Source organism: Limanda limanda, chromosome 1 (genome assembly GCF_963576545.1).
Source record: "Limanda limanda chromosome 1, fLimLim1.1, whole genome shotgun sequence".
Classification (NCBI taxonomy): Eukaryota; Metazoa; Chordata; class Actinopteri; order Pleuronectiformes; family Pleuronectidae; genus Limanda; species Limanda limanda.
In genome coordinates, this window is record NC_083636.1 from 38,632,977 (window position 1) to 38,645,135 (window position 12,159).

The 12,159-nt window shown below is 40.0% G+C and overlaps 1 protein-coding gene, 2 non-coding genes and 2 pseudogenes across 4 annotated transcripts; all 5 read left to right on the top strand.

Moving 5' to 3' along the window:
- The first annotated feature begins 234 nt into the window (after positions 1–234).
- Positions 235–379, top strand: LOC133014763 (U2 spliceosomal RNA; annotated as a pseudogene).
- A 1,067-nt stretch (positions 380–1,446) lies between these two features.
- On the top strand, positions 1,447–1,627 carry LOC133014752 (U2 spliceosomal RNA; annotated as a pseudogene).
- Positions 1,628–4,722: 3,095 nt separating this feature from the next.
- Positions 4,723–11,402, top strand: ankrd16 (ankyrin repeat domain 16). 2 transcript variants are annotated; one of them, XM_061075786.1, is made up of 8 exons: positions 4,723–4,758; positions 6,577–6,949; positions 8,221–8,441; positions 8,688–8,730; positions 8,976–9,084; positions 9,168–9,329; positions 9,642–9,720; positions 10,769–11,402. In XM_061075786.1, exons 2-8 carry the CDS (start codon positions 6,609–6,611, stop codon positions 10,930–10,932), a joined length of 1,119 nt encoding a protein of 372 aa, XP_060931769.1. In that variant the 5' UTR covers positions 4,723–4,758; positions 6,577–6,608; the 3' UTR covers positions 10,933–11,402. The 2 variants fall into 2 exon arrangements, with proteins under 2 accessions (XP_060931769.1, XP_060931770.1); XM_061075787.1 differs by lacking the exon at positions 4,723–4,758 and having other exon boundaries at positions 6,552–6,949.
- Positions 5,154–5,344, top strand: LOC133014717 (U2 spliceosomal RNA). Its single transcript, XR_009681481.1, has one exon. It is a non-coding gene; the product is annotated as a U2 spliceosomal RNA (small nuclear RNA).
- Positions 7,008–7,095, top strand: trnay-gua (transfer RNA tyrosine (anticodon GUA)). Its single transcript is given in 2 exon segments — positions 7,008–7,044; positions 7,060–7,095. It is a non-coding gene; the product is annotated as a tRNA-Tyr (tRNA).
- Positions 11,403–12,159: the final 757 nt, after the last annotated feature.

A 12,159-nucleotide genomic window follows, 5' to 3' on the forward strand; every position in this document is an offset into this window, starting at 1 on the left:
AGGTTTTGAGGGACGTTTTCTGGTAGCTGGTGAAAAGAGAACTTAGGCAGCAGCTGATGTCTTTTGCAGAACATTTTAATGTAGACTGAATGCATCAAGGAGACTAGAATACAAATATAAATACTACTAAGTTTACATCCTGTGACAAAGAACTGATCAAAAACTGTTGACGTGAACCCAACAGTCATTTCTGCTGTTAAACACCCTTTTCCTCTTGACTGAGCAAACAAGCTAATTGTCCTTAATTCTTGTATTTAATCTAATTTATTTCCCATATATTAAATTGATTTTTGGAACTGGGAGATGGAATAGGGGCTTGCTCAGTCCACTCCACGCATCGACCTGGTATTGCAGTACCTCCAGGAACGGTGCACCCCCCTAACTCTGTCTAAAACTAAGCAACAACCACAGGGATGCACAATGATTTATTTCAAGTTTCTACTTACATGACATGTATTAGCTGTTGGGCATAGGTCGGTATATCAGATCATTTTAAGCTACTTTATTTGTATAAGAAGTGCTTTACAAATATTTTATTATCAATTTATTGAAAGTTCAAAGGGAATATTAATAGAAGCTTACTGAGCCACTGCCTTTTTCTGTTTGCAACTTTAGGGCACACTAAGATCACATGTAAGAGTATAGAATAGGCAATTTAATACAAATACAGACTAGATATACATAATAAACAGCCGTCACTACAGACAGAAAACATATCTGTAAAGAGATGTACTTGAGGGAAGTGCGTACAGGATAGTTGCACAAGGGCATTTAGATTTCCTGGAAGTATACTGGAAGATGAGGTACACAATAAAAATGTTAGTAGTAAAATGGCAATTGTTATTTATATATATATAAAAAAATATATATATATGTATATATCAATGGGTATAATTTCCTTATAGCATACTTAAGTGCATTACTTTTGTGAAAACGTTTTGGACATTTAAGGTAAAGCATTAATACCTTTTGGGAAGGTTTTGTGGCGGAAGTTTTGGGGAAGCTGTCAAAAGGAGAACTCAGGCAGCAGCTGAAACATGTAGTTTGAAGGTTTTAGTTATTTTTTTTGAATTCCAGATGTGAGTTAAGCCACTTTTATTTCAGTCTGATTCAGCTTTGAGTCACATGAACTGACCGTTGAGCTGCTGTGTGTTTTTTCCGGAGTTAAATTAGTTAAAAGACGATTTTAGTTCAGCCTTTCATATGTAAATGCAGATTTGCATGATGGGAAATCTACAACAAGAAATAATGTGAACAATCTTTGTCACCCTTTGTATGAAACACTTATTTATGTGTTTGTTTCACTTGTCAGATCGTTGTATTCCCAGTGATTCAGTGACTTATTTTGTTCCAGTTTGACAGACTGAGTTAAGAACGTGTTTTCAGACCTCTGAGTGAAGGGGACTGTGAGGAGAGTCGGTTTGATTCCTCAGGCAATTGATCATTATCGCTTCTCGGCCTTTTGGCTAAGATCAAGTGTAGTATCTGTTCTTATCAGTTTAATATCTGATATGTCTCCTACCCGGGGACCATATATTAAATTGATTTTTGAAACTTGAAGATGGAATAGGGGCTTGCTTGGAATAGGGGCTTGCTCCGTATATTAATCCTGGATAGTATTGTGACCTAAATAACGGTGTTTTTGGAGGAAAGACATTTCCCCGATTTGCATTTTGAAATGATATGCTGCATTGATGGCGTGATGAAGCATTGAAGCTTTCCATCGAATTGCTTCACTCATGGGCCGAAGCTTCATGGTGCTTCGTGTGCTCTACTGCGCCATCAAGTGGACAATAAATGCAAAACAGGCAGAGTGATTACAATGCGGCGTGGCTTTGGTGTAGGACGCTTTGAATTGAATAAATGAATTAATGATGTTTGTGAAGCCAATACATAAATTAGTAATCTATTAATATGGTGTCTGCCTTTATGATGCAATGTCGGGGGCAAAAGGGAAAGTGGAAATAAAATTTGGCAGAGGTTTGTGATGTGACACAAACTACAACTTTTTCACAGTGCTGGGTTTCAGGCAGTTTATTTTCTTGCAACCGAACGCGCAATAAAGTCCCAAGTCCACAAAATGTGAGGGGGGGGGGGGGGTACATTGCGTTTCGCTGCCCTTTATATTTCGAATCGCACGCCACACCCGCTAACCATCTCCCGATTCAGTCTTGTGGTACGGCCGGCTTGCGAGGCTTTTAACGTCACCACATACGTCATCAACATAAACCTCCATCATAGACTGGCGTCCATGCGCGCTTCACAAAAATCTTCCTGGATTACGACACACGCTTCGAAGCCTCGACACGGAAGGACACTAGTCAAAAGGAATATTAATAGAAGCTTGCTGAGCAACTGCCTTTTTGTGTTTGCAACTTTAAAACAGAGTAAGATAACATGTACAAGTATAAAATAGGATAGGCAATGTAATACAAATACAGATTAGATATACATAATAAACAGCCGTCGCTACAAATATAAATAATATCTGTAAAGAAATGTACTTGAGTAAAGTGCTTAAAGGATAGTTGCACGAGGACATATCGATTTTCTGGAAGTATATGTAGTGGTGAAAAGTTTAGGGTGACAGTTGAATGCCAATCGGGTTCACCACATATTTCCAGAATATACAGGAACTCCCTTCCCTGAGGATTCCAAAAATAGACAATTTAATCAATTCGTACAAATTATTTAAATACACTGATCAAACCGCAAAGGATCATGTGCAAAGATACAATGAAATAACAGAAGAGGGTTTCTAGTTTACGGAGCAAATAACTCACCAATATTCAAGCCATTAAACCAAGATTGCACATTGCCCATAAAACAAAGAACAGATTAAAATAAAAACGAAGAAACCAGTAATCAAACTAATAAATCAGAAAGAAACTAAATTTAAACAATGTCAAATAATCTAAATGAAATCTAAATGTGGGAAAAAACAGTGACCTACGTATTCTGCCTAAAGGCAGCCCTATGAAACACACATGTTGTATTAGGTCACACAATTTTTAAACAAGTTGATCAAAATGTCTGAAAACATTTACAAACAAAACACATAATTATGCCATACCTTCAATTCATTAAAATAATGCAGAGACCCACGCTGTCCTTATTGTCTTGATGACTAGTACTAAAACAAGAAAAGACAACTACACTTAATGTCACAGACACAATAGTATAGACTGTGGATAAATGTTCCGGCGCATTACTTACAAGTATTGTTTCCTTTAGCTTGTGGGTACACGCTGATTGGAGGAGATATCAGCTTACATTTATGGCAACACTGATACCATCTCACACACACACACACACACAGCTGAACACTGGGCTTAATGGACAGAAATGCGCTTAAGGTTTGCAGAACATTCTCTGCGTGATCCCCATTTACATTAACGTGACTTTCAGTTAATGAAACTAACCTCATCAAACAATTGGTGTCCACACCTGGCTGCGCCCACGCTACACTTCCTCACAGGACCGGCAGTGGAGAGAGAGGAATGGAGGGAGAGGGTGAGAGCTACAGTTCTTCTAAATAAAATTCGCCGACTCCCTGCATCCTATAGGCATCACCGTCCTGTCAGGTAAATAAGAACATACACATTACTGGGAAAGTAACACTGCTAAAACTATCCTGTTTTATCTAAAGCTTTTTATTAAGGATTGACCCCCATTACATATAGGAAGATAAGGTATACAATATGAATGTGAGTAGTAAAATGGCAATTGGTGATATATATATATACAAATGGGCATAATTTCCTATTAGCATACTTTAGTGCATTACTCTTGTGAAAACGTATTGGACATATAAGGTAAAGCCTTAATAGTTGCCTGAGAGATAGTTGCCTGCCTGAGAGAACTAAGGCAGGAGCTGGAAAATGTGCTTTAAAGTTTTTTTCGTTGTTTTTTTCTGAATTCAAGAAGTGGATCAAGTTTTAACCAGTGTTGGAAGAAAGAAATAATGATAATCAACATGATCAACTATGCAAATACACTGATGCGGCTCAGTTTTAGTATGAACTTACTGTGGTAGCTTATTGATTAAGCAAATACAATTCGAAATACTACTAAGTTTACATCCTGTGACAAAGAACTGATCAAAAACGAGAGTCACTTCTGCTACTTCTGCTGTTTCACACCCTGTTTTTCTCTTGACAGAGTAAAAACAAAATCAAGCTCAATTTCCTTAATTTCTCGTGTTTATCTGATTTATTTTCTCCTGCTGAGAGTTACATACTGAATAATGTAGAGAATGTGTCAATCAATCAACAAAGTTTAATTTCCGTAGCCAATATTCACAAATCACAGGTTGTCTCATCTGGCTTAACAATGTACATCATCCTCTGGGTTTAAACCCTCTACAACAGTGAGGAAAAACTATAAGAAAACCCTCCTAACAGGGAGAAAAACGTAAAAACCTCAGAGAGAGCCCCATGTGAGGGATCCCTCTCCCAGGACGGACAGAAGTGCAATAGATGATGTGTGTAGCTGAACGCATCAATGAAATAACACTATTTACAATATTGATAAGAAGAAACAGTTTGTAAAATAATGGAGAAGTGTGTCCACGTTTAATGTGTTTATACATAAGAAAATGTCTGATAGAGATGAACGGAGCAGCAACGACAAATCAACTAATAGTTATTGTCAACGTGTTGTTCATACTCCAGTACAGTAGGTGGCAGCAGTCAGGATGTTAGTCATCCACAAACCAGTAGCCAAAAAAACCGGAAGTGGTTCTAAGGGGGTCGCTTTGTGAGTTTTTGTCGTTTTCTTTGATTTCAGATGTGGTTTAAACCACATTTGTTTCAGTCGTATTCAGCTTTGATTCACTGGAACTGACCGTTTAGCTGCTGTCTTATTTTCCGGAGTTAAATGAGTTAAAAGACGATTTTTAGTTCAGCCTTCCGTATGTAAATGCAGAATTGCATGATGGGAAAAATATCGCATGAAATAATGTGAACAATCTTTGTCCTGCTTTGTATGAACCAGTTTTGTATTTGTTTCACTTGTCAGATTGGTGGATTCCCAGTGATTCAGTGACTTATTTTGTTCCAGTTTGACAGACTGTGTTTAGAACGTGTTTTTAGACCTCTGAGTGAAGGGGACTGGGAGGAGAGTCGGTGTGATTCCTCAGGCATTTACCCAGTATCGCTTCTCGGCCTTTTGGCTAAGATCAAGTGTAGTATCTGTTCTTATCAGTTTAATATCTGATACGTCCCCTACCCGGGGACCATATATTAAATTGATTTTTGGAACTGGGAGATGGAATAGGGGCTTGCTCCGTCCACTCCACGCATCGACCTGGTATTGCAGTATCTCCAGGAATGGTGCACCCCCCTAACTCTGTCAAACATACAGACTAACTACGAATGAAATAACAGTTAATTCTCAGAGAGAATTGTTCTGCATGATACGCGAGTAACTGTCTATTTGTTTCTTTTCAGCTTATAAAAAATGATGACCGTAGTGAATGCATTAAACATACAGAGTAGATATACATTATACAGCCCTCACTACAATCTGAAATAATATTTGGAAATAAACGTTCTTCTCTAAGGTGCTCGCAGGATAATCTATTCCGAATTTCAGATTCGGATTAAGCTTTAACCAGTGTTGGAAGAATTAAAACAATGATAATCATCATGATCAACATTGTAAACTACACTGATGCGGCTAAATTTAAGCAAATACTTACAGTGGTACATTAACGATTAAGCAAACACAAATCAAAAATACTTCTATTCCTGTGACAAAGAACTGATCAGAAATGGTTGAGTTGAGCCCAAATCGCATGTCGTCAATAAAAACTACATTTCCCATAATGCTTACAGCATCGCTCTGCTGCAGAGGACAACTAAAGAGTATCCCTTAATGCTTGAAAGTTGAAAACATTTCTTAAATCAATATCGAATCCATCCAATCCTCATACCTGCACTAAGTAGTTGTATTTGTTAAGAAAATGTGTGTATTATAAAAGTCTAAAATCTTATTTAAATTATATCCTTAAGTTGCTGCAAGACACACTAATTGTATTCATTTAGGTAATTATTTTAGATACGTTTTCATTTTATTTTGATGTTGATTGTTAGATAAATCCATACCTGTGGGTCTTACATGACAATGTTAATACTACTACTAATAATAATAGTAATAATTATGACCTGACTACTTTCCATGCGGTCTTGAGGAATAGAATTTACACATTTGTGTGTTGATTTATAGATTAAACAAATGTCATCATAATGTCCTTAACTGAGCCTCGAGTGACACAAGGTATTCCTCTTGTTTCTGGAAACACTGGAACACATTTTTGTCATAACAATGATCTACTTATCCTGAATTTTATGGTTGTCTCTAAGTTTTTATCTTGTATAGATAAATTAATTAGTGTGTCTGCAATAAAGTAGAATTGAATGGGTGTGTTTTGTATTGCTGTGTATGATGGGCCGACCCCGTGTAAGGTCATGGTTGACCATGTTATTTCATGTGCCTGTGGTGATAATAGCAGTGATCAGTAGTTTGCAGCTCGTCTTTCTACAGCTTCTCTAACTCGCTCCCTCTGCTCTGTAGCGGCGGGGTTTGGTATTTCATGTGCAGCCAACATGGACGCGGAGCACACGGAGAGGCTGCTGGTGAAGCTCGCTCAGGACGGACACACCAGCTCCCTGGAGGAGCTCCTCGGGCCGGGCGGCTCGGCGGCGGCTCGCAGCGTGGGCCGGGGACACTTGGGCCGCTCCGGGGACACGCTGCTGCACTACGCGGCCCGACACGGACACCTGGACACGGTGAAGTACCTGGTGGAGAGCGTGGGGATGGACGTGGAGGTGACCAACAGCGACTACAAGCGGCCGCTGCACGAAGCTGCGTCCATGGGTCACCGGGCGTGTGTGGGCTACCTTCTCGGGGAGGGCGCCGCGGTGGACAGCCTGAAAAAGGCGGACTGGTGAGAGCGAGCAGCCTCGTGGTTTAAGCAGGAAATGCACTTCCATGTAAAGTATCTCCCTTCGATAGCTCAGTTGGTAGAGCGGAGGACTGTAGTGGTGTCAAGCTGAAATCCTTAGGTCGCTGGTTCAAATCCGGCTCGAAGGAGAATTTTTTTCATTTGCAGGTGAACGTGAATCCATTTTTACTAAACAATCACTGAACACGTGATCTATCAGTATAGGAAAAAACGAAATAACGCAGCTTACAGCCGTGTCTGCCGATGCTGAAGTTAGATTTTGAGCTGCATTTCTTGAATAAAGATGTTGATTATGATTATTGTTTTCACCAGTTAAAGGGAAACGCTGCAGATATTTGCTTAGCAACTGCTTTTTCCTGTTTGCAGCTCTTAAGTCAAGTAAAGTGATAACAAGGAAATATATAAAATAGGAAATTAAATAGAAATACATAACAGCTGTCACTTCAGACACAAATATTATTTGTAGAGAAATGTACTTGAGTGAAGTGCTTACAGGAAGATTGCACGAGGATATATATATATTCTGTTATAAGTATATGGGCAGATAAGGTATACAATATGAATATCAGTTAAATGGTAATTGTAAAAAGTTTTTATATATAAATGGGTATAATTCCCTATTAGAATACTAAATAGTATACTATACTAGAGTGCTTTACTCTTGTGACATTTCAGGAAAAGCCTCAAGGCCTCAAGTGTTTGATTAAAAACGGCAGTTCCCAGATTTTTCCCCTTTGTGATTGAAACTACTTCAGCTCAGTCAAATGTAAGTAGTTTTTGATCTGGACCTGGTCTTATGACGTGAAGGCACGAACAAAGCAGTTAACTTTTAAAATTTAGACACAGTATTGTCAGGATGTCAAACACGCACTTTGTTTGGATTATTTAGTGTCTTTATTGTTGTGATTGGATGTTTCACTTATCCAACCAGTGTTCGGCTAATGTTGCTTTAAAAACAGCTTAATGTTGCCTGCAAAACAAAAAGTTAGCACTGAGAAGGAATCGAAACAGGTTCAGTCACTGACACAGATTTTGATTGAGGCTTTTTTTCTGTTAACTAGATTTTTGAAGTGAATTGATAAATTAAAAATATTTCATTATACCACTGTGTATTGTCTTGTAAGACTGCAATGTAACTACCAACTTCAAGGGATTCTACTTGGACAATGGGATTAGACAAGTCTGTTCCTTCAATCATTCATCATGTAGAACAAAGAGCAGATGACACATTCCTGAATCCTGTTCTCTCTCAGGACTCCTCTGATGATGGCCTGCACTCGGAGGAACCTTGACCTGATCCAGGAGCTGCTGCGTCACGGCGCCGACCCTGCACTGAGGAACAAGGACGGCTGGAACTCGTTCCACATCGCCTGCAGGGAGGGGGACCCTCTGGTCGTGCAGCACCTGCTCCTTATTGCGCAAGAAGTCTGGAGGACGGCGAGCAAGACACGGAGGACACCGCTGCATACTGCAGGTGAAGCGCATCCTGTCCCCCACTTTCATCATGTGATATGGTTACGTGAAGGACAAACTGAGTCATCACACATCCAGAGGATAAATGTAGAATGATATCTAACTATTCCTACATTGTTCTTTACAAGATCCAAAGAGATCTCAGATTGTGAGAATATTTTCAGGGGTGGTTAAATCTTGATGATTGTGTTCTTTGATACCGAAGAGGGTCAGATAGTAACTCCTGCTCTCTCTATTGATCATCCAGCGATGCACGGCTGTGAGGAGGTGGTCAGCATCCTGCTAGAGAGGTAAGTAGAACATTTAGGAGAGGACTGCTTACTTAAAACAAGTCATAAGTCTGAAGTGTAACTTGTGTATATGTTACTCTGTTTTATAATCAAAATCCTAATCATATGATTGTGACCCAGATGTTGTAGTTTAGATCCCTGGTCTGGATATGTCTAGTCTAGATAAACCCTGGTAGGGGAAAGTGAAGCACATACTCTAACTACTCTCGTCTGTCTGATCCTCACCTTCACTGGCCCTCTTCCAGATGTGGCTACACCCCAGACAGCACAGACAGCTGTGGAGTCACTCCTTTGATGGATGCTGTCAGGAACGGACACGTCTCTGTGGCCAGGCTGCTTTTAGAACACCACCAGGTAGAGCACATGTCAAGTCATCAATGTTCCGGCTATCATATTGATGCACTTTCCCCACCTGACGTGTGTGCATGTGCATGTAGGCGTCTCCAACGGCAGCTGACAAAGTCGGGGCTCAGCTGGTGCACCAGGTAGCTGTCACTGGCCAGAAGGAGGCGCTGCGGTTCCTGGTGAAGGACCTCGGTGTCGATGTCAACCAGAGAGCGACAGGCATTCAGCTCAGTGCCCTGCATTACGCTGCAAAGGTAAAACCAGTGATTCCCAACCACTGGTAGTTTTACCCGAGGGGTTATTTCACAGCAGCCCAAGGGTAGCCGGGTGAACTGTGGAGTAGTTCGACTAATGGACAACTACATCCAAAAGATAAATATTAATGTCCAGCGCTTTACAATCTTTACCACATACAAAACTTTATATTCTACGATGGACAGAAATGCCCATAGGTTTTGCATTTACAGGTAGGAAAGAAGTGGCAGCGGTTACATTACAATATGGAAATATTCACACACAAACTAACACAAATAAACTCTGTTTCCTCATTTCAAACTGTTTTTCAGGAGGGCCAAACGTCCACTATTAAAACACTGCTGGAGTTGGGAGCAGATCTTCATGCGCGGGACACAAAGGGAAGAACTGGTGAGCAACGGCATGTGTTTAACACTTCAGCTACATCTGTGAATTTGGGGAATGCTTTGGTCATGGAGGGGGGAGCCAGTCGCAGCGTACATTGGGGAGATGGACAGATCACCAGTCACAGGGCTCACACATAGAGGAAAACAAGAACTACAACATTCATATACACTTTCACACTTGAGGGCGATTACAGTCTTCAGTTTATCTAAGATGCGTGTCTTTAGACTGTGGGCGGAAGACAGAGTACCTGAAAAACACGGGAGAACAATCAAACTCCACACAAACACCCTGGTTGGCTGTCAGGTTCTAACATAGAACTTTCTTGCTGTGAAGCGACATTTCTAGCCACTGCAACAATGCGCAGCCCAAGTTTTTGACTAACATTAAATATCTACGACTTTACAAATAAAATAAATATTTAAAGTTGAAGTTTGGGCCAAGACTCAAAAGTCTCCTTATGAAACCACACTAACATTCACTAGATCCAGATTGCACACACTCATAAATATCAGTTCCCTTAACATGTCTATTTATTCATCAAGATGTATCTATTATTCGTTGAGAAATCAATTCAAAAGTTGACATATGTCCCATCTAACAATGTGAAATCCTTCAACAGCACCCTGGACCGGATTCACGACAATATCTTATGGGTTTATCTTTGAGTCATGCTCCACCCTCCCCTCTGAAGCTGATTGAGACGAAAAAGAGTTTCAGGGCCTTTAATGACAATGAATGTCAATTTTGTTGATGAGGTTTGGTTTGTTTCCGAAAAGGGAGATATGAAAGTAGCAGCAGGAACGCAGAGAATCAACTACTGAGCACCATTTTATTAACAGTAAAACAGTCCAAACCCTAAGGAAAATTATGACAAGATAAGTAGATGCTTGTGTTCCCTGTGATGTGATACAACATGTTACAGCAAATAAACATCCCTCTGTGCTAAAATGAACTGTGGTCGACTGGAGGGTAGGAAATCAAACAAACAAAAAACTCATTGTGCACTCAGCGTGGTGTTAACCCCTCTCTTACTGTTGTTTCCTCTTCTCAGCTCTTCACATGGCTTGCATCGGGCAGCACGCAGGAGCGACGCGGTTGCTTCAGCAGCTCGGACTCAAAGATTCGGAGGATGCATCCGGCACAAGAGCGCGGCAGTTCGCCAGGAAACCAGACTTAATGGCAGCGTTTGAATCTGGCTCAGCAGACACATCCTAAACGATAACACGATGAAACCGAACACCGATCTGCCAAAGATTCCATTGATTTAAGTGACAAAAAAAAAACGGAGGTCAATCAAATACTGTTGTACGGATGACATTAAATCTTTACTTGTGATATGTTGTACAGTGTTTTCTTAAGTGACACTGACTTCAACTGCAATAATTTTATATCGCTCCAAAGCGGAAAGAGCCTTGATGGTGTTTTTGCCAGAAGGACCAACCAAACTGCTCCACAAGAATAAGTTTTTTTTTTTTTAAGTTTAGACATGATTGGACACATTTGAGATAAGCTTGAATGTCTGGTGGTATTCTGATATCATCACAAACCCTCTTGACTTGTCAGGACAGGAAGCTGAACCCTCAGCTTTAAACATCAGCAGATAGTTCCACTGGAATACTGCTTTGTGTAAAATGTATGAGATGTGTATGATTATTTTAAACTTTTTTAAAGAGGCCTCTTTTATCTTTAGGTTGTATGTTCACTCTGAGTGTCTGCATGAGTTTCTGCTCCTTAATTTAAGATGTTCACCTTTAAAAGAAAAGATACGATTTTCAATTGTATTTCTTGTAGCATTTAATATGCCATTTGGCAATGCATGGTTTGCATTGTGGCACTCTTGTTAAGGTGCAGGCAGCATATGGAAGAGTTTTAGGGCTGTATAGAAAGACATTGGGAGTAAGATTTGTTTTATTACACAACAACCAGTTAAGAAGCCAAGATGGTAACAAGTTAAAAGCCACAGACATTCTCTCCTTCCATTTCTCTTCTGCTGAACAAGATTTGCCGTAATGTTAGCTTTTGGTTTACCATTACCAGTCGGTACCCCTGATGAGTTCTTCTGTAAGCAATGACTCAAATGCTATTCATATGCTCAGAACAAGCACATACCAAATGTAATTCCTCTCTCTATTAGATAAGTTGCAGGTCTACAGAATGTTATTTAATTACGCCAATTACTGTACTGCATTGTAGATTTGTACAAGATTACCACTGCTACCAAGAAGCTCTCCACATTCAGTACACTTTTGAAATTTCAGGGTTAAACATCGTTGCAGCCAAGTAAATCAAAATGTCCATATCTGCAGCCATCGTGAGTTCTTGCAGCAGTAACTAAGAGATGGAAAAATATGGTGTAAGTTATGTTGTTTGAGTATAATGTAAGGTCGGGGCTTGCAGACATTTGGATGACACCACAGGAGCCCAATGGAGATATTTAGGGCC

Bases quoted from the DNA above. Each gene is read 5' to 3' on its own strand.
- ankrd16 (XM_061075786.1), top strand. From the start codon at position 6,609: ATGGACGCGGAGCACACGGAGAGGCTGCTGGTGAAGCTCGCTCAGGAC. The intron at 9,085-9,167 runs GTAGAGCACATG...ATGTGCATGTAG, and splicing joins TGCTTTTAGAACACCACCAG to GCGTCTCCAACGGCAGCTGA. The intron at 9,721-10,768 runs GTGAGCAACGGC...TCCTCTTCTCAG, and splicing joins GGACACAAAGGGAAGAACTG to CTCTTCACATGGCTTGCATC.